The sequence below is a fragment of the Geotrypetes seraphini genome, chromosome 2, assembly GCF_902459505.1.
Source record: "Geotrypetes seraphini chromosome 2, aGeoSer1.1, whole genome shotgun sequence".
Classification (NCBI taxonomy): Eukaryota; Metazoa; Chordata; class Amphibia; order Gymnophiona; family Dermophiidae; genus Geotrypetes; species Geotrypetes seraphini.
Window position 1 is genome coordinate 499,164,475 of NC_047085.1, and position 22,931 is coordinate 499,187,405.

General features: G+C 45.6%; 1 protein-coding gene across 1 annotated transcript in view; it reads left to right on the forward strand.

The window, feature by feature from the left end:
* LOC117354948 (SCO-spondin-like) overlaps nt 1–22,931 on the forward strand; it is a 441,431-nt gene that overhangs the window by 184,584 nt on the left and 233,916 nt on the right. Inside the window, 8 exon segments of the mRNA XM_033932909.1 lie at nt 154–273; nt 1,243–1,432; nt 3,660–3,750; nt 9,429–9,431; nt 10,591–10,615; nt 13,996–14,146; nt 17,573–17,789; nt 21,189–21,330. Coding sequence (XP_033788800.1) covers nt 154–273; nt 1,243–1,432; nt 3,660–3,750; nt 9,429–9,431; nt 10,591–10,615; nt 13,996–14,146; nt 17,573–17,789; nt 21,189–21,330 — 939 coding nt within the window.

The window sequence follows — 22,931 nt, forward strand, 5'->3', positions numbered from 1 at the left end:
TATGGGATTAGATCTTTGTCCATGCTCACTTGCTTGGCTCTCTGAGACAATATTTTAGGTAATGTAGCATTATAAATATATTCTTATTTAGTAAGCCTCATTGTTTAACTGTGGTGCTTGTCATCCTGTTCCCAATCTATGAAGTGTCTTCAGTGCCCTGTCGTATCAATGAATTCCATTGTCACAATGGCCGTTGTGTTGCTGCTGGAACAGATGGTGTAGTCTGCAATGGAATTAATGACTGTGGAGATGGATCCGATGAGCTTTATTGTGGTAATTAAACTTTTCTTTGCTAAGAGCCTATTTCCATTGGTCAGATATTAGTGTTATAGCTTAGCTTCACCTTCACCTCAAGGTCACATCTGTCCCAGAACATTCTGGAAGCTTCTCTGTATTACAGACTTTGAAATAGAATATGAACTACTAGGAGAGCTCAGAACGGTTTACATTAATTTATTCAGGTACTCAAGCATTTTTCCCTGTCTGTCCCGGCGGGCTCCCGATCTATCTAATGTACCTGGAGCAATGGGGGGGGATTAAGTGACTTGTCCAAAGTCACAAGGAGCAGCGTGGGATTTGAACCCACAACTTCAGGGTGCTGAAGCTGTAGCTTTAATTACTGCACCACACATTTTCGGCATATTAATTTTGGATGCACTTCTCAGGACTTCCAAAGTTGGACTTAGACACACTTGAAAACGCCCCTCCCTGTGTTTTTCGTTCTTTTTAAAAAATCTAGTTTCACTTTTTGTATTTGTTTAAGCAATTATTGAATTAAAAATGAACCATGTCATAAGTACTGGAAAAGTCAGCCTTGTGGTTTAAGTTTATCAGACAGAAATGTGTGGCACGGAAAAGGATGATACTATAGATATGTATTTTTCAGACAGGGGGGGGCACAGGGGTTATGACCGCCCCAAAAATTGGCAATCAGAAGTATGGCTCTCCCGATTCCCCCATCTACCACCTTCCCGCTGCTGTAATTTAAAATCTTCGAGCAGCCTGAGGTGCAATGAAGTGAGCTTGCTGCCGTCGGCCTGCCCCTGAAATCTTCTTGCTGCAGCTCCCCACCTAGGCGGGAGGAGGAAGTGCTGCAGAAAGAACAGTTCCGGGGCAGGCCTTAGCATTTGGGGGCTTCTTTTTCCCAATATAAATTTCACGCCATCCCAGTTGCATCAGTGAAAATAGTAATTTCTTGCATTAATGTCACAGAGCAAAATGCAGCTAAGATGCTTCTTCTAGGGACTGCACCTTCTCCAGTGTCTCCAGGCCGCCGGGGATGCCGTCTCTTTCAGTTTTACTGCCTGGCCTCCGGCAGCTGCATTGAAGCCCTCCGCAGATGTGATGGAATCCTGGATTGCCCAGATGGTGCCGACGAGACAGGCTGTGCCACTGTAACCCAGAGCATCACGGTGCCCACCACCACAGCCAGGTAGTTAAAGAGTCTCTGGTGACAGGGAATGAACAGGTGGCTGGAAGTGCAGAGGTATCCGATTTCTTTTGGTTATAATCTGAGAAATAACTTTGGGTTTGGTTTTTTAAAAAAAATACATATTTTAAACTAAACTAAGCCTTAAGTTTATATACCGCATCATCTCCACGGAAGTGGAGCTCGACACGGTTTACAAAGCATTAAAATATAAGAAGAGAGAGGAGAAAGATTTACAAGAGCGTATGGATAGAGGGGATGTAAACAGGAGAAGAAATGTTATATGTTAGAGAAAAGCCAGGTTTTCAGTTGTTTTCGGAACAGTTGGAGGGAGCCCAGGTTCCGCAGCGGGATAGTGAGGTCGTTCCAAAGGCCCGTGATTTTGGAGAGGAGGGATTTTCCCAGTTTGCCTGCGTGGAGGATGCCGTGTAGAGAGAGGAAGGATAGTTTATGTCTGTGGGCTGATCTGGTGGTAGCAGGCGTCAGGGCGAGGAAGGATAGAGGGATTAGGGGGCGGAAGGATGCCGTGAATGATCTTGAAAGCCAGGCAGTCCTAAAATGTAAATACAGGCATTCCCTGGGTTAAGAACGAGTCATGTTTTTAAACTTGTTCTTAAGTTGGATTTGTATGTAACTCAGAACTAAAAGATTTTAAGATTCATGCTGCTTACCTCTGCTCCCAGCTGACAAAAGGGCCGACTGGCCCAGTGTTCCCTCTAAGGCAGTGGTTCCCAACCCTGTCCTGGAGGAACACCAGGCCCATCGGGTTTTCAGGCTAGCCCTAATGAATATGCATGAAGCAAATTTGCATGCCTATCACTTCCATCATATGCAAATCTCTCTCATGCATATTCATTAGGGCTAGCCTGAAAACCCGATGGGCCTGGTGTTCCTCCAGGACAGGGTTGGGAACCACTGCTCTAAGGTACAGCCTCCACAACCACTCACACTTTTTTTCATGTGGCCATACATCATTCCTGAAACAGCTACAGGAGAAGTGTAGGAGTCTGCGCCACTGGAAAGACTGCTCAGTGAAATCAAATGAAGCCGCGACCGCGTTCTTAAGTACGACTCGTACTTAAGTCGGGCGTCTGTGTACAGCTATGGCCCCTCTTTTACTAAGCTGCGGTAGAGATTTCTTCCAAGGCCCGGACACTAAATGCTCTGACGCTGATCCGATTCTCATAGGAATTTTAGGAGTGTCAGAGTAGTCTTGGAGCGTTAAGTATATAAACCTCTACCGTGGCTTAGTGAAAGGGGGTGGGGGTATATTATTTATTTATATACACATTTCTCGTAGCACTTTTACCTAAATAAAGACCAGTCTTTGGAGCAGATATTGACCGTGGTTGAAGGCAAAATTATTTTCAAAAGAGGCTCTTCAACAAGTTTCCCTTTGAAGATGGGGCTTGCACCAGTTTCAGCCCCCACCACTGGGCAAACTACGCAGGCACATAGGGCAGTGGTTTTGAAACCTGTCCTGGGGGGCCACCAGCTAGTTGGGTTTTCAGCATATCCCTAATGGAGGGCAGAGTGTAGATTGAGTAACTATTTATACCACCCCCCTCACTGATCCCACTCCCAGATTTTGGGGAGCAGGCGTGAGATTAGTCACTCCTGCTCCTTTGGGGTCCCAAGTTCAAAACTGTGCCCATGACCCTTTGCAGTAGTCTCCTAGTTCTACCACCAGCTGTCAAACTGCCAAATAAGGGCAGAAGTGACACTAGGATCATGGAGTACCATGAGACTACTGCTATGGGTTAGCAACGTCAGCTGCGATCAGGGGGTAGGAGAGTTTGAGAGGACAGCCATGTTTTAGGGGGGGTGGATGCTGTCAGGAAAAACAATTTTAAAAAGCTGCTCCCATGTACATTTGAGAGAAAGCTGAATGCTTCTTCTTCCTCCCCCCCTAAAGCTTTTTAAAAATTCCTGATTCCACTGGATGTGGTGAAACATTGATGTACGTTCTTGCACATCCTTAGACGAGGGGAGAGCTTTTGGGAGAGCCTTTGTAAAAATCAGTGGGAATTTTCCATGTCCTGACCTGCATGTCTTAATTCCCTTCTCTATGACCCACTCAGTATCTAAAATGGGCCTTCACACGTGCCTGATCTCCAGAGATGATGACGACCAATGGAGGAGCTGGTTAGAGGGGAGAGGGAGTCTGGAGCTAGGGTTAATCCTGCTGTGATTTCTCTTCTTGGTTTTCTAGTGGCAAGGAAGCGGTCAGTGCTGGAATAAAGTCCGAAAGCACATGGAGCCCTGTGTGGCCTCAGGGACCAACATCCTCTTCTGGACTTCCATTACCCTACACTGGGGAGGTAAGAACCTAGAACTGAAGTCCCTGGCTCATGATATGCCAAAATAGAAACATGCACAGTATAACAAGGGGAATGTGTGGCACAGTGGTTAATGCTACAGCCTCAGCACCCTGAGGTTGCGGGTTCAAACCCGCGCTGTTCCTTGTGACCCTGGGCAAGTCACTTCATTCCCCCATTGCCCCAGGTATATTGATTGTGAGCCTGCCAGGACAGGCAGGGAAAACTTCCTAAATAAATTCATGTAAACCATTCTGAACTCCTCTAGGAGAACAGAATAAAAAAATGATTAAATCAATAGTGTGAAAAGCTTCAGCCTCTGATAACCAGAGGCTGGCATTGTGACATCATAATGCCTCATTCCACCAATGACTAAGAGCCAACTTAATCAGTGATGTCACAATGGCCTGATTGTCCTACACCTGGCTCACTTTTGCTACATTTCGATTTCTAGAGTGACGCAGTGGCTAAAGCCACAGCCTCAGCACCCTGAGATTGTGGGTTCAAACCCATACTGATCCTTGTGACCCTGGGCAAGTCACTTAATCCCCCCATTGTCCCAGGTACATTAGATAGATTGTGAGCCCACCGGGATAGACAGGGAAAAATACTTGACTACCCAAATAAGAAACTGTTATGAACTCTCCCAGGGGAACAATATAGAAAACTGAATAAATAAATAGTGTGAACAGCTTCAGTCTTTGATAACCAGAGCTGGTATTGTGACATCATAATGCCTCATTCCACCAATGCCTAAGAGCCAACCTCATCGGTGATGTCATAATGGCTTGACTGTCCTTTACTTGGCTCACTTTTACTACATTTTTGTTTCTAGAGTGGTGCAGTGTAATGACACGGGGACAAATTTTCCCCATCCCCGCAGGAACTCAATGTCCCTGTCCCGTCCCCACGAGTTTTGTCGCTGTCCCTGTCTCTGCCCAATTCCCTTAAGCTTTACCTTAACTGCACAAGCCTCGAACACTTATGATTTTAAAGTGTTTGAGGCTTGTACAGATGGGGACGGAGCTTTTAGGAACGGGGCAGGGGCAGGGGTTCAAGGGTCTCTCGTACGAAGAGAGACTGAACAAATTGCAGCTCTACACTCTCGAGGAACGTAGGGAGAGGGGAGACATAATCAAAACATTTAAGTACCTCACGGGACGTGTCGAAGTGGAAGATGATACAGTAGTACCTTGGATTACGAGTATAATCCGTTCCAGGAGCATGCTCGTAATCCAAAATGCTCGTTTATCAAAGCGAGTTTCCCCATAGGAAATAATGGAAACTCGCTTTGATGCGTTCCCCCCCCCCCGAGAACTGGCATTGCTCCCATCGAAGGCCTCCCCGTGCGATCAGGCACCCCCCCCTGCGATCTGGAACCCCCCTGCCTCGAACCGGCAACCCCCCCGGCCACGATCCGACCCCCCCCCCCGACACGATTGGGCACCCCCCCCGACATGATCCGACCCCCTCCCCGACACGATTGGGCACCCCCCCGACACGATCCGACATCCCCCCCGACACAGTTGGGCACCCCCCCGCCGCTTCTTACCCTCATCTGGGCACTCTAGAAGATCGGACTCCTCTTCTGCTGGGCCTTGAGCATCTGAGCATGCTCAAGGCCTGCGAGTTCACGTTCACGTGGTCTCTATCTGTCTTCCTTACGTCCGTTGCTTTCAATGGAATGGAGGGAGGAGGCAGCAGGACAGCTGTAGCTAAGTGGGCACCTGGTGCCTGGTTATCTTTGAGGCTAAAGTTAGAACAACCCTTCTGCGCTGCTAACTTTAGTTGCTTCCCTAACTGGTTAGCGATATGAACATAGTTGCTAACTAGTTAGGTACAAAAGAAGAAACCCCAATATTTCCACAGTGAATAACACTGCAGATCGAATTCTCAAGCAAAGTTTTGGGCATCATTATTGATTCTACACTTTCCTTTAATGATCATCTCTACTGTCTGGTAAAAAAAAATGTTTTTTTAGTCTTCACATGCTGAGGAAAGTGAGATCCTGCTTCCGCCAACAACATTTTGCTGTCCTTGTACAATCAATCCTTCTTTCCAGACTGGACTATTGTAATTCCATCTATCTAAGTCTAACCAAGGAAAATCTTCAAAGACTTCAGCGGATCCAGAACACTGTGGCTAGGTTGATCTTCGCAAAAAGCAAATTCGACCATGTTTCCCCACTTCTGACAAAACTTCACTGGCTTCCGGTGATTTCTAGGATTCACTTTAAATCCACTTGCCTAATATTCAAGATCCTACATGGTATTCTTCTTCCCCTAATCCTACTATCCTGGAATTTTTCGAGACCTGACACTACAAGATCCGCCCACATACTCAAACTATCTTTCCTCTCGTTAAAAGGCGTCATGTATGCAGGTAAATTAGGGAAATCCTTTTTCTTCAAATTCACTCAGCTTTGGAATAACCTCCCTGCCCCGCTATGGAACCTAGGCTCATTCCAATTATTCTGAGAGCATCTGAAAACCTGGCTTTTCTCCAAAACGTAAAGCTATCTATTTAAAATGAAAAGCTAGCTATCCTCTTCATGACCTCTAATTTCTTATTATGTCCTTCCCTCATTTATTGAATTACCTGTAAACTGTGCCGAGCTCTATCTTTATGGAGATGATGCGGTATTCAAACTTAAGAAATCCAAAAGCAAAAGAAACAGTGTAAAACGATGTTTTTGATGCAGGCTTTCATTCAATCGATGAAGAGTACAGTAACAATCCACGTGTGTCTTGAGTAAGAAGGCCCCAACGCGGTCCATGGTTCAGCGCACACGCCTTCTTCAGGGATCCCAGATGATAGTTTTAGCTCAAAAGGGGCAAACGTAGATATAAAAGAATAAAAATAAAACCATTTCCTTAGTAATAACTTTGAATGGCTGCGTGTTGGCTCCTTCCTACTCAAGACACATGTGGATTATTTTGCTAACTAGTCAGGTCCCATGCTCTAGCCATGGAGCTGCTTCGGTACTGACCGGATAGTGCCGGGGAGGTCTGTGGTGCCACTGAATATCATCATTAAGGTCAGTGGTTCCCAACCCTGTCCAGGCCAGTCGGGTTTTCAGCATAGCCCTCATGAATATGCATGGAGCAGATTTGCATGCCTGGCACCTCCATTATACCCAGATTATATTTTAGTCCGGAAAACCTCAGACATATGACCCTGTCCCGTTCTACCCAGCCCCGCCCCATTCTACCTCCTACCCTGCCCCATTCTGCCCCCAGCCCTACCCCCCCACAAAACCTCCTCTCTTCCCCGACGAGCTCTGGCCACGTCTGGAGGGCCTGGAGCATGCATGGATGTGGGTGACATCATCTGCACATGTGGCCGGAGCTCGTCGGGGTTTTCCGAAAACCGGATAAACTGCCAGGTTTTGGAAGGTCTGTCTGGGAGCCCGGACAGTCCTCTAAAAAGAGGACATGTCCGGGTTTTCCCGGATGTCTGGTAACCCTATCTCTGACATTGGTCAGCTCTACCGCATTATAAATCCAAACTGCCACTGTTAACCTCTTTTGTAAACTGCATAGAACCAAAGGGCTTATGCGATATAAAAATGTATGTTATGTTGTAACGTCCTGCAGCTCCCTACAGGCTGCCTGTGTCTCAGCTACTGGACAGATGGGTGCTTGGCTGAAGAAATAGTGAACAGATTAATGGATAATGAGTTGGATACGTAAGAAATGATTAAGAGATGAGTAGGTGAACGTATCAAGATTTTTAAACAAATGCTTCTGTTTTCTAACAGGGAGTTACAGGACCTGACCGTGGTGCTTCTCCTTCACCAACAGGTAAATTTCCTATGTCAGGATTCACTCCTCCCCCCACCCCCTAGTATAGGGATGGTTAAGCCCCCCAGCAGATGACAGGCCAGAGCTGTACCACAGAGAGCAAAATAGAAGCAGCTGTAGATTTAGCATCCTTATAACACAATAGAAGGAATGTCACCCACTCACTGTCTTTCACGTCTCCCCCCATAATTAACTCGAATGAGGCTCAGTGGGTGCTGCGCTTTCCTGTTCCTTAAGAGCGGAGCAAGGTCAGGGCTATCCGAACCTATGGTGGGGGGGGAATAGGGAGGCTGATTTTCAAAGGCACGTGAACCAGGCGCCTCAGTTTTAGTCCCTAAGGGCCCCTTTTACTAAAAAGGTGTATTGAAACAAGTCGGAACCAAAATCACCTTAGTAGATAACACCATCTTAAGAACCACTTTTTGAACTAAGGAGGAGTGTTGTTCCGCACTGTTTTGGCAATTCCCCTGACGAAGCCAGCATTGGTGAAACGGTGGCCCCGTCGGGTACAAAATGCAGTGCCGCTTTTTCACAGATAAGTGCTGTTTACTTTATATGCACTACTGCTGAAAGTTTATTTTTTTTGAACGATAGACACGTTTATAATTATTAAAAATATTTTAAAAACTTTTTTATAAAAATTAAGTTATAATATATATTTTTTTAAATAATTCTTTATTGATTTTTAAACAGGAAAAGTGTTATATAAATAAAAGAACAGTATATTATTGCATTCAGTCATAACACTAATATCTATATAGATAACAGAACTATCATTCAATAATTACATTATTTTGCATATAGTAATAACATAAGAACCAAGTAAATAATATAATATGAAACCAAGTTACCTAAAATATCATTATCAATATTTCCTCCCAACCACCCAACCCCCCCACCCTCCCTGGATGTGTAAAGATAAATAATATTTAAAACCACAGTACATTTCTTGGCACAAGCTAATGATTGAGATTCTGACCGGCTATACGCATATATCAGTTTATTGCTTGAACATAAGGTCTCTGAGGCTTGTTACCTTACAAGTTCTGTACTATTTTGGTGTTATCTACTAAGGTGATTTTGGTTCTGACCCCTTTTACTAAGCTGCGGTAGAGGTTTCTACCATGGTCCGGACTCGGAGGGATAAATGCTCCGACGCTCATAGGAATTCTTTGAGTGTCGGAGCACTTAGCACTCCAGGCCATAGTAGAAACCTCTACCGCAGCTTAATGAAGATGTGAAGTTTAGGCTAAAAATTCATCTGAGGCTTCTGATAAGAACATAAGAATAGGGTTACTGGGTCAGACCAATAGTCCATCAAGCCCAGTAGCCCATTCTCACGGTGGCCAATCCAGGTCACTAGTACCTGGCCAAAACCCAAAGAGTAGCAACATTCCATACAAAATCTCAAAGAATAGCAAGATTCCGGAATCCCAGAGGGTAACAAGATTCTAGAACCCCAAACATTCCATGCTACCGATCCAGGGCAAACAGTGGCTTTCCCCGTGTCTTTTTCAATAACAGACTATGGACTTTTCCTCCAGGAATTTGGCCAAACCTTTCTTAAAACCAGCTACACTATCCGCTCTTTTTTCTTAATGGAAAGCGCATAAGTTAGGCAGCTTGTGTTTCTAACATACTTTCCCAGCCCCTCCCACTTTTCTAGTGACCTAAATTTAGACTCAGCCCTACTTATTTTTCAAAGGGGCAACATTGAGCATCTATTCTAAACCATTTGAAAACTGATTTCTGAGCTTACATGGAGCTGTATTTATAATATCTGGACCAGTTGCAGTCCTGCAGGAATAATGTACCCAGGGGACTACAAACCTATTTGGAAAAAGAAAGCAAACCTGGGGTTTCCCTGTGAATATTTAGCCAGTTATGGGCAATTGGATATGATGTACCCACACATAGGGGTGCCAGAGTTTCCAGTTGGAAAATCTGGAACCCTAGACCTGCCTCAGGCCTGCCCATCCCCACCCTGTAAGTGCCCTAAACCCGTCCCCCAGTCCTGCCCTAAGCCCCCCTCCCCCACTGACTTCCTCCCTGCCTGACACGATTTGAGGAGGCTTTTCAAAACCCGGACAAAGTGTCGGGTTTTGAAAAGCCGTCTGGACCCCCGGACATGTCCTCCAAAAGATTATTATTATTATTATGTTCTTGTATACCGCCATACCCAATGAGTTCTAGGCGGTTCACATCAATTAATTGGGATCCGATCTGCACACGGATTTACAACATTTTGTCAGAGTTACAGGCAACGAGGAAGGAAATGTTGGAACATTTTAGCAGAAATTTATCAGAGTTACAGGCAGCGACAAGTTGGATTGGCCGGAAAGAGGGAGGGAGAGAAAAACACAGGAGGGGAGGGGGGGGAAGAGAGTGGAGGGGGAGGGGAGGGGGAGAAGGAGAGTGGAAATGACATGTGCGGGGAAATCCGGACATCTAGTAACCCTGCCCACACACATTTGCACCTTCTTGGAAGCAGGCGTAAACATACCTGTGTAAAGTTCATTTTTTAAAATATACTTTGCCTCTGCTAACCTCACTCCATCCTGGGTCGCAGCCATGGTTGGGTCACTTCGTTCTCAGGCCTACCCAGCACTGAAGCACCCTTGTAGGAGCTGTTGGGGATCTCCAAGAACCCACCAGCTCTCTTTCCTGATGGCGCCCAGAACTCTGCAGCTCAGCTCAGCAGTCAGTGGCAGTTCCACGAGCCATCGAAACCAGTACCCATGCGTGCTCAACTTTCATGCGTATTACCACTACTGCTACTGTTATTTATCATTGCTATAGCATTGAGAGGCGTACACAGCACTGCACAGTCAACGTGCCACAGACAGTCCCTTCTCAGAAGAGCTTAGAATCTAATTTGGACAGATTGATAGGACACATAGGGGGAGTGTGTGGCGCAGTGGTTAAAGCTACAGCCTCAGCACCCTGAAGTTGTGGGTTCAAAACCCACGCTGCTCCTTGTGACCTTGGGCAAGTCACTTAATCCCCCCCATCGCCCCAGGTACATTAGATAGATTGTGAGCCCGCCGGGACAGACGGGGAAAAATGCTTGAGTACCTGAATAAATTCATGTAAACCAATCTGCACTCCCCTGAGAGAAAGGTACAGAAAATTGAATAAATATAGGGGTTGGGATATTTCTTGCAGAGAAAATGATAGGATGGACATAGATATCTTACAGTAAGTGGGAGTTAGATGAAAGCAGCCTCAAAAAAGCTTGGATTTGAACACTGCTAGAGTCCAAGCTTGACATATTGACTCTGGCAGTCTCCTCCTTGCGTACGGCAAAGCAAGATAGAAGGGACGGAGTCTGGAGTTGGCAGTAGAGGTCTGCACGGGAATGGGGATCGCGGGAATCCCGCGGGTCCTGCGTGAATTCCCCCCTAACCCACGGGACTCCCACGGGGACCACCCTCTGGCCCACGGGACTCCCACGGGGACCACCCTCTAGCCCACGGGACTCCCGCGGGGACCACTTTCTGGCCCACGGGACTCCCACGGAGACCCCCCTCTAGCCAACGGGACTCCCACGGGGATGGAAGGCTTTGGAAGCAGGGTTCGTCCATATAATATAATGGACACGTCAGCCTTAGTAAAAGAGGGGGATTTATAAGTTAATTACCTGAACAGAAAACAAAAAAAGGGTTCCACCAAAGAGATTCCACAAGGAAAACAGCAGCGCAAACACATAAGAAACTGTAGAATTGATGATCCCGTCAGAAGTAATTGCTGCTTTTTATGGGGACGGGCAGGGATGGAGGTAACTCCTTGCAGGGATGGGTGGGGACGGAGAGGATCCTGGTGGGGACAGGTGGGGACGGAGAGGATCCTGGTGGGGACGGGCAGGGTTGGGTGGGATTTCTGTCCCTGTGCAACTCTCTAGTTGGCAGTAGAGGAAAAGGGTACGGATAAGAGGCACTTACCCAATGAACAGAGTTCATGAATGGGTGCATAGGGGAAGATAAATGAGGAGAGCAAAACTGAGCGCATACGGCAGTATTTTTTAACCTCTGTCGCGTCTCGCTCCTGTGGCAAAAGGAAGTCAAGTCGGAAGGAAGGACCACGGGCCATGGGGCTGGCCAGAGATGACCTGTTCCAATACCTGCCGGCAGCAGCTATTGTTTGAATGACTTAGATGAATTTTTCATTAGAAAGTGTTTTTACCTGTTAGAACGTTATGATGTCTTATACGTTGCTTATTTTAATTATTATGTATGTGGATTGTAATCCACCTAATCTAATCTCTTAGTCTTTGATTTTATATTCCGATTCATCCCTACAAGAGGGCTCAACTCGGTTAACAAAATATTAAAGAAATATACAAGAGATTAGAGCAGAAACTGTAACTTTTATGCCAAAAACCCACCACCCTTCAATGACGCACAAACCTACACAGCTATTTTACCTATGTTAGGCTATGTCCATACAGGAAATGATGTCATTTAAACCACCATAGACTATGTCTTCTCGGAACATACTGCAGTTTTTAAAACACCCTATGTCTATTGTCTAGATCGCCAAATCTGTATGTCATGATTATACTGTAAAAGCTGAAATGTATACCTCTATATACACCAAGTTTGTCTTATACTGTGAATGTAATCTTGTAACCCGTTCTGGGCTCCTTTGGGAGGACGGGCTAAATAAATAAATGAAATGATCGATTATTTGGGGAAGAAGAGAGTCATTAGTAAATTTCTGAAATAAGTATGTCGTCAATGTTTGACAAAAAAATAGGTAAATGAGAGAGAACTCTAGCTATATAGAAGGAAGGTCATTCCAAAGTTTTACGAATAAAAATGAAAATGCTCGACAGAAATTGGCCATAGTTTTTATTCTCTTAACAGTGGGAAAGCCTAGAATGTTAGTGCGAAATATACATTTTAGAAGAAATAAATAGAATTGCAAAGTTTGACGAATGGCGGCCAGAGAGGAGAGAGAACCGAGGGGGTGGGAGAAGGAAGATCGTGTGACACCAGTGATCAGGAGGGGGATTCCGGATTCCCTGTGGCACACCTGGGGAGCAGCCGCGGCACACCAATGTGGGGACCGGTAATGATGGCTTATGGCGCTACTGCCAACTGTTGAGTTGACGCTTCAGGGTTTTGGAAACTGACTCAGTGGGAGGTCTTCAGCTGGCAGGAGCTGGAGATCCCCACCCGCATTGGTATTTATGGGTCCGATATTCAGCCATCGGCAATGGCATTTTGCTGACCTCCGCCGGTGTTAAACCCATAAATTCAGTGTTGAGCCGTGTCTGGGTTCTGACATTGAATTTCTGGGTTCAGAGAGCCGGCTAGCCCTTAGCCAGTTAAGTGCAATATTTGGTACTTAATGGGCTATGAAAACCCGCATAAAGATAGGACTGTCTTTTATGTGATAAGAACTTAAGAACTGCCATCTCCGGATCAGACCTTCGGTCCATCAAGTCCGGCGATCCGCACACGCTGAGGCCCAGCCAGGTGTACACCTGGCGTAATTTTAGTCACCCATATCCCTCTATGCCTCTCATAAAGAGATGTGCATCTAGTTTGCTTTTAAATCCTAGAACGGTGGATTCCGCAATAACCTCCTCTGGGAGAGCATTCCAGGTGTCCACCACTCGTTCCGTGAAGCAGAACTTCCTGATATTTGTCCTGGACTTGTCCCCCCTTAGCTTCAGTCCATGTCCTCTTGTCCATGTCACATTGTACATTGTAAATAATTTTTTTTCCTGCCAGTTTGCAGTTCAGTGCTAATGGGTTATTTTCACTGGCACTAAGAATATTAATTGCCATACTGGGATATTAAGCCCAGGATCCTGTTTCCAGCAGTGGCCAATCCAGGTCATAGGTACCTGGCAAGATCCCAACGAGTAAAACAGATTTAATGCTGCTTATCCTAGGAATAAGCAGTGGATTTTTCCAAGCTATCTCAATAATGGCCTATGGACTTCTCTTTTAGGAAAGTAGCCAAACCATTTTTAAACCCTGCTAAGCTAACTGATTTCACCACATTCTCTGGCAACGAATTCCAGAGTTTAATTACATTTTGTGCGAAGAAATATTTTCTCTGCTCTATTTTAAATCTACTACTTAGTAGCTTCATCACATGCCCCCTCTAGTCCTAGTATTTTTGGAAAGAGTAAACAAGCGATTCACATCTAACCAGTTAAATGCCACTGAAAATTAATGGTTAGCCCCAAAGAGGCAATATAACCAGATAGGAGCCATTTTTGGTTGATTTAAATTGCTTTGGATATTTTTTTAAGTTAATTCAGGAGAAGAGTGGGGAAGGTTCATAGTAACCAGCCACTTTTCCTGAAGGCCAACCACAAACCCTGCTGTCTAGCTACGCTACTGCCTTAGACAGGAGTGGACAGTTTTCAGCGGGGCTTTCTATGTTCTGAAAAATGACCCTTAGTTTGCATTTTGCACATGACCACCAGATCCTCTGAGTTCTTAATGTCTCTCCTCAGGCCCCTGTGATGGTGCCCTGGGTTTGGAGGATGGACGAATTCAGTACCAGCAGCTCAGTGCGTCATCCCACAAGGAGAACAATCCCCCGGACGCCGGACGGCTGAACATTGTCCCTAATATGTAAGTGTTTTGTTTGTCTGTGGGACGAGCAGAGTTCCACCGCGCCTCCACAAGATGGGCTGAGCTCCTTGTCACCTCTGTGAGGGGGGCTGAGCTCAGCTGCACCTGATGGGGATGGACCGAACTTTGTTACTCTGTGGGACGGGCTGTGATCTGGTGTTTCTCTTTTTTTTTATGGCAATGATAAATTGTTAATCTGTTAAAGAAACATATTGACTGATAACTATGGGGGGGGGGGGTCTTTTACTAAGGTGCACCTGCCAATTTAGCACGTGCTAAATGCTAAAACGCCCATTATATTCCATGGACGCGTTAGCAATTAGCGAGCGCTAAATCAGCTAGCATGCCTTAGCAAAAGAGGGGGTATAGTAGATGACTCCTTTTTTACAGTTATTTTATATAGGGTTAGATTCGCTAAGCAAACCGATCGTGTACCAATCGGTTTGGGAGCCCTTTGCGACTCAATTTGCCTCCGACCCGATTCACTAACCAGTGTAGCGATCTGATCCTGATCCGTGTATGCATATGAGGGGAATCGGCATGCAAAGCAGGAAGGACGCGATTCACTACCCTTTTTTCCTGACACACCGACTGGCTGGCCGATCAAGAACAAGCGACTGGCGAGGACCAGTGTGCTTGTGTAAAAAAACTGCTCTCTGCCCCAATTCTCCTGCTCTGGCCGCCCTGTAGAGAATGACACGGGGAAAAAAATTTGTCCCCTTCACTGGACCACCGTCCCCTTCACCGGCCCGTAGCATCTACCCTTCCCTCTCGCCACCTCGCTGCTCTTCGGCACCCCTCATGCGGTCTGTGCATCTCCCTCCTTCCCCCTTACCTTTGCAGCATGTTTTCAGGTTTGAGTCGTTTGTTGAAAGCTGCCGGAACGTTCGTGCAGTCGCGTGCGTGCGTGGGCGGAAGCTTCTCTGATGCAACATGAAGTTGCGTCAGAGGAGATGCTTCTGCCCACACAAACACGCGACTGCACGTACGCTCCGGCGGTTTTCAACAAGTCTCAGTCCTTAAAATGCACCGCAAAGATAAGGGGGAGGGAGGGACATAGATAGATTCGGGTAGGTAGGAAGGAGGGAGGGGGCCGCGCACGATCGGTGACCGCGCTTGTTCCCTCCCTTAACTGCGGGGACAAGGCCATTTACTGCTCCACGGGGCAGTGGATGGCCTTGTCCCCATACCTGCGGTGAGCACCTTTCCCCCTCCACTGTTTTGACGGGTAACATCCACTGTGTCATTCTCCACCACCCTGCTAAAGGTGCTATTTTTTTTTTTTTCTGTCTGAGGCTCCACTCGGAGTACTGCCTGCCCCGACTCTTCTCTCTCTGGCTCTCCGGCTCTCCTGCTCTCTTCCTGCCCAAACTCTCTCTGGCTCCCCCGACTCTCCTGCTGCAACCTGCTCTCTGCCTTCCTGCTCTCCCGACTCTTTCTGCCCCCCCCCCCCCCGACTCTCCTGCTCTCTGCTGCAACCTGCTCTCTTCCTGCCCCAACTCTCTCTGGCCCCCCTGACTCTCCTGCTCTCTGCCACAACCTGCTCTCTTCCTGCCTCAACTCTCTCTGGCCCCCCCCCCCGACTCTCCTGCTCTCTGCCGCAACCTGCTCTCTTCCTGCCCCAACTCTCTCTGGCCCCCCTGACTCTCCTGCTCTCTGCCACAACCTGCTCTCTTCCTGCCTCAACTCTCTCTGGCCCCCCCCCCCGACTCTCCTGCTCTCTGCTGCAACCTGCCCTCTGCCTGCTCCGACTCTCCTGCTCTCTGCCGCAACCTGCTGTCTGCCTGCCCCAACTCTCCTGCTCTCTGCCGCCCTTTCTTGCAGCATGAGCCCGTGGTTTTAACCTGCTTTTAACCCGCAGGTTAAAACCATGGGCACGCACTGCAGAGAAGGACGGCAGAGAGCAGGAGAGTCGGGACCAGTAAAAAAAAGTAAACAAACAAAAAAAACACAGACAGCAAACACATGCGCAGACCAACTACAGGCAAAGTAGATAGTCTGCACATGTGTCGGGATTGCTACCTAGCGATCCAGGTTGGCGGATGGGGGCGTGCCTCCAATCGCCCCATTTGAATTTTCTTGGTTTCTGAGTCAATCTGCCTGCCCGGATCAGACACGGATCGGTCACAATCGGGCAGATTAGTGAATCTAGACCAAAGTACAGTATTTTATAATCTAAATGTAATTTGTGACTCACCCATGCTTCACTCAAACTAAGCCTTGAGTCTGAACATGCCTACATACGAGTCACATAACCTGTTCTTGTCTTAGCATACGCTTATTTGCATATATCTCATGGCATAATTTTGAGTCCCTTTAGTTGCATAAAACAGCATTTACACTTAAACATTTCTTTATAAAATAACCCGTAACTTTGCAGTTAGGTGCCTTGTTGAATTCAATGCCTAATCGCCTTTGGGAAGAAAAAAAACCATCGACGGATTCAAATAGAACCTAAAGACTTTTCTATTCAAAGATGCGTTCGACCTTTAACTTATAACCTCTTAATTCCATGTTCTCACACAGATGTAAATACCTTCTCCAATCCTCTTTCACAGATGTAAATTCATGATAGCATCAGACAGATTTCTCAAAAAGCTAGGAAAAATGTTAAAACTTATCTTTTTGCTAAATTTGTCTGATGCTATCACAAGTTTTAACGCTATTGCTGTACTATCCCTGTTTTTGTTCAGCTTTTCATAATTGTCAACCGCATAGAACTGAGAGGTACTGCGGTATAAAAATAAAATTTATTATTATTAAATACCCCCTCCCATCTGTACTTACCCTATAAGTCTTCCTTTCCTATCTAATATTGTAGTTCTCCCCCTCAACCTCTTGTAATCATAGTCAGTCTATAATTGTATAATTATGTTTTGTATAGTCTTTTTTTATGCGAGTGATCTGCAGCTTGGGAATTCTAGCCACTTTTTTTTTTTTTGTTAATCTTTATTGATTTTCAAACTTTGACAGTTCAATACAATTAATTGAACATAAAATACTGCATAAAACGCACTATTAACTACACAAGTAATACATAAAACAATCATTTTCTCCCATCCGCCTCCCAATTATTAATTCAATAAGACATATGATGTGATTACAATATTATAATTAAGCAATTTAAATCCTCAAAATACATTTCCCTCCCCCCACCCACCCACCCTATATGTTTTTGTATAGTCTTGTAATGACCAATGTTTATATATCCCTCTATCTTATGATTTTATTACTATAAGCTGCTTAGAAAATTAGATAAGCAGGATAATAAATTGGAATAAAACTTGAAACTTTTAAAAATAAATTTTAATAATAAACTTGAATATTTACCCTATAGAGATGGCTACTGTGATGCCTCCCAGGCATTCTAACAGACTGTATTTCCATGAAGCTTCCAAGTCTTTACACTGTAATTCCCTCTTCTAGCATGAATACTGTGCCGGGATGGAGCCCCTTGGACGCAGACCGCAGACCCTACTTCCAGGTGGACTTCCTCCAGCCCACCTTTATCACAGGAATCATTACTCAGGGTGGCAGGCAATCGGGCGGCTATATCACCAAATACAGACTCATGTACAGCCACGACGGACTCCGTTATCAAAACTTCACAGATGGAAGTGAAAGAACCATTCATCGTTCCAAGGTACTACTGCCCTCAGATGCTCCAGTCAATCTCGTAGGAGTTCCCAGCTTTGCTTTAATTCATATGGGGGGGGGGGGGGTGCGCTAAGATGTGAGCTCTTGCATTGTATCAATCTGAGTTCTGTCTGGTTCTACAATGCTGGTCTTTACCTTGCCCTTGGCTTTCCATCCGAGTTTTAGGAGAGCGGAATGGCAAAACCTGGAGCATCAGAGCTGACTCCCATCTCTACCAGTTTTTTTCACTTGGTAACCATAAACCTTTTGTTATATAAACTATTTCTGCTTAATGACAATGTTAACCGGCATTTACTCAGTCTTCTCTATCACCAAGAAAGCCTAGGACAAGCACGTGGGATTAGAGAATGACACGGTGACAAAATTCATCACCGTTCCCGTCCCCGTCCCCGCGGATAACCGCAGGAAATAATCCCATGTCATTTTCTAGTGTCTATTTCAACCTCGGTCCTTCTACACCAGCATTCTTCAAAGCAAAGCTTGAGGGTCAGTGGTTGTGCCCAATTATACTCTGATTCTTATGGGAGCCAAGGATAATGAAGCCATTGTGACATCACTGATGTGATTGGCTCTTAGGCACTGGTTGAATGAGGCATTATGACATCACAATATTTGCTCTGAATACCAGAGACTGTCATTCTTTAGTGTCTATTTCAACCTCAGTCCTTCTACACCAGCATTCTTCAAAGCAAAGCTCGAGGGTCAGTGGTTGTGGCCATTCGTACTCTGATTCTTCCCTCTCTCCTTTAAGAATGACATGAAGATGGTTTCCCGTGGTTATCCGCGGGGACGGGAATGGTGATGAATTTTGTCATCGTGTCATTCTCTACGTGGGATCTCTTAGAGAGAGGAAGAGATACACTTCCCCCTCTCATGTATATTTATTGTGGAGATCCTGAAAACCTGATCTGCCTGTGGCTCTCAAGGACCGGAATTGCCTACCCCTGTGTTGGATTAGCTTAATGTTTTGTATATGTGGGTCTGCCGAATAGTTTATTATGGAAATTTCAAGTGGGTCAAAATTTGTTAGCTAGGTTTTTACGTAATGCGCCCTGGAAGAGCAGAGTGGCTCCTTTGCGTAGACAGTTGCATTGGTTACCAATGCGGGAAAGATGTGTTTTTAAATTGCTTTGGATGAGACTTCAGGCTGTGCGTGGTGATCGGTCATAGTTGGTTAGGGTTACCAGACGTCTGGATTTTCCCAGACATGTCCTTTTAAGGGGGTCCAGATAGCTATTCAAATCGTGGCACTTTGTCCAGGTTTCAAAAAGTTTTCTGAAATCGTGTCGAGCAGGAAGAAAGTCCGCGCTTGCGCAGACTTCCACCCTGCCCGACATGAGCAGGAAGCAGGGGAGGGGCTAGGGCGGGACTGGGGGCGGGACTAGGGTGCCACAGGGTGGGGATGGGCGGAACTGGGCAGGCCTGGGGGCGGGTCTAGGGGGTTCAGATTTTCCGATTGGAAAATCTGGCAACCCTCTAGTTGGTGGCATTTCGATTTGTGCAGTATAGACTGGATTCTGTAAACGGCATCTATACTGGCAGCATCTACAAAAATGGACGCTGGCTAAGTGTCAGTCATGCTTAGGCGCTGTTAACAGAATCACAGCTATTGACGCCTGAAAAAACTTAGATGTCTGGCCTAACTTGCAGGCGTCTAAGTTCTTTAGCGAATCACGCTTAATGACACCCAATTCCTGCTCTGCCTCTAGCTATGCCCACTTAGGCATAAGGTGCCGTTAAATTTCCTGCTGTAGATGCGATAACGGCACCTACAATGTAGACGCATCTCAGCGCCTTCTTTTTTTTAATAAGGTTTTAATCAGTTTTAAATGGCACGGTCAATTACAATGCCAGTTAGAGCCAATTAAAACACCTGGACCAGATGGTATACATTTCAGGATACTGAGAGAACTAAAACATGAAATTACTGATTTGCCTGGGTGCTATGAAGATCAGAAAGCACCCTGGCATTGAAGTACACATAATAATTTAAGAATTTATAAATGTAGTAAGTTGAATGATATTGGGAGATAGACACTGCTTGCTCTGGATCGGTGGCATGGAATGCTGCTACTATTTGGGCTTTTGCCAGGTACATGCGACTTGGATTGGCCTCCGTGTGAGCTAAATATAGGACAATCAAGCCACTGTGATATCACTGATGATGTTGGCTCTTAGGCATTATGACATCATAGTCTCAGCCCTGGAATGCTGCTACTATTTCAGGTTATGCCAGGTACTTGTGACTTGGGTTGGCCTCCATGAAGACGGGATACTGGGCTAGATGGACCATTGGCCATTCTTATGTTCTTATGAAAGGTATTTTAACTATAGATATATACTGAAATAAAAGTAAAGTACAAAAATAGATCTGTTCACTTATAGGACTGAAATGGAATAAGCCCAGTGATTTAAGAAATCAAGGGGTCCTTTTAGTAAGGCAGGCTAGCCGATTTTGCGCGCGCTAACTGCTAACGCATCTAGAGAATATAATGGCTGTGTTAGCGTTTAGCGCACGCTAAATTGACTAGCACGCCTTAGTAAAAGGACCCCAAGTGCCAGCTGATAGTACATTATGACATAGATTTAGTTGCCCTCATTGAAAGTAAGGAGCAAAAGTGAATTTAGAATGCCTTCTTTATAGCATTACCCCAGAAACTCTAACGGCCCCGAAACCCATAGAGATTTAAAGGGCTTTGGGGCTGTTGCCGCGTGGCAGCCGCTAGTGCGGCTTTGTAAAAGAGGCCGTGTATCTTTTTCTCTGTATATTTTCCGTTTGCCCTCATTTGAGGCACAAAATCTTTCTCAGTGTTAGGTAATGCCACGCGTGTGTATGTGGTGCTAGGTTTTAAGTGCCGTCAGCCATGGCAACTCATCCTCCACGGTGACGGGATAATCGCACGCCAGACACCAGCGCGCCGACAATTTGGCGCAAGACAGAAGCGCACGGGGGAAAAAGTAATTTTTAAAGAGCTCCGACTGGGGGTTTGGGGTAGCAACCCCCCCACTTTATTGGTTAGTGTTCGCGCTGCCATTGCGGGGGGGGGGGGAGGGGGGGTGAACCCCCCCACATTATAGAGAAAACGGAACTTTTCCCAAAAAAAATCAGAAAAAGTTCCGTTTTCGCTATAATGGAGGTCTCCAACCCCCCCGAACCCCCCTCCAACAGCAGTGCGAACACTAACCAATAAAGTGGGGGGGTTGCCACCTCAAACCCCCCGTCGGACCTCTTTAAAAATTACTTTTTCCCCGCGCGCTTCTGTCTTGCGCCGAATTGTCAGCGCGCTGGTGTCTTGTGCGCCACTGTCTATGAACCATCCTCCACTGACTGTGGGAAGAAATCTTCTCTCTCAAACATTTTCCCCTTTCTCTGTTTTTCCTTCAGATTTTCGAGGCAAATCTTGACAGCGACACGCCAGTGAAATGGCAGTTAGGCCGCACGCTGCTGACACGCTTTCTGCGCATTATACCTGTGGAATATCACCAGAATATTTACCTGCGGGCAGAGGTGCTGGGCTGCTCCTGGGGTAAGCCCACAGTCAGGGACTTCATAAGTTAAAGGTCGGAACTGAGAGTTTAAAGTGGCACTGTTAGGCCCTATTCAAAACAAGCTAAGCCCTAAATTTAGAAACCCAAGTGTCTGATTTAGGTACGTGTTTTCAGTTGAAATCAGAAGCCTAAGAGCCGATGTTCAGCCATGTGACTGCTGCCCAGCCCCGGTCCATTATAAATTAAATTTTTTTAATTTATATTCCGCTTTTAACCAAAGCGGTTCACAAATGAACATACATGATCTTTAAACACTCGCAAAGTCTTAAACTCTACATAGCAGACAAGAGCAGAGGTCTCAATGTAAACATTATATCATACTCATTCTAGAAAGAGTAACACATTCAACGTTAAATAAGATACTACTGGCGTTTAAATTTTCCATTTTGGTGGGCCAATCTATGCTCCAGCTATAGATATGAAAAAATCAATGCTGACATATTGGGAAATAGTAGTTTGTTTAAGCTGGTTTGGGGTCCGTTGACGTCTTTTGTTACTTCACTGTAGTTATCTTTGGTTTTTGTTAGTTTCCACACACATCCAGAGGGGAGGGGGATACTTCTATCTTAGTTGGGTCCTTTGGGAATAAACATCCAGGGTGGGATTAAATTATTATTACATATTTGAATAATTGATAGGGTGGGGGGGAATTGGTTGTTTTATGTATATTTGTAGGATGAATGTGCTTTTCTTGATATATTATATGTTGTTCTATTTGTATTTTGCACTGTTAATATGTGTAAAATCAATAAAGATTAAAAAAAAAAAAAGATACTACTGGAGGACAAATACTTGTGCAAAAAGGTAGGTTTTCAACAGTTTTCTAAAATGTAACAGGTTTCCACAAAATCTCAGTGTGCCCATTAAAGGGCAAGTAGCCTTTGTATCCTGACGCTCTGGTGAATCGCTCTGTTGGTGGATCACAGCCTACTGTTTATCATTCGCAGGCCTTTGAGAGGATTCGTAACGATTGACCTCCCAGGGATTGACTGGGTATTCCCCTTATTTTAATCGAGTGCCTCACTTGGCTTTTTGGGCTCCTTTTACTAAGCTGCGCTAGCGGTTTTAGCGCGCACGCTAGATGCTAACGCCTCCATTGAGCTGGCGTTAGTTTTTCCGCATAGTGCGGGGGTTAGCGCATGCTAAAAACGCTACCGCAGCTTAGTAAAAGGAGCCCCCCCCCCCCGAAGAAGGCATTCCAGACTGCCGAAACTGGGATCCTAGTTGGGAACGCTACCTTTTAACATCTGTTTCCAAGTCAAGCAACCATGTTTGGACTGTTTTATGCAAATAAGTATACACTTCTCCCTCCATATTCACGGTGTCAGCATTCACGGTTTCGATTATTCATGGTTTTTAGCTTGCTAGCTCCTCCCCCAAAGTGACATCAGCTTGTATAGAGAAATCGCTGATTCCAAGCGTCCATTCCCAGCACTTTCTTCATCATGTTTTGCCTCTCCTTCAGGAACAGGCCAGGTCTCCCACCATGTTATTCGCTGTTTCACCATATTCACGATGGTTTTTAATAGAAAACAGCGAATAACATATGAAAAAGTTATTTGCGGTTTTTCTGTATTTG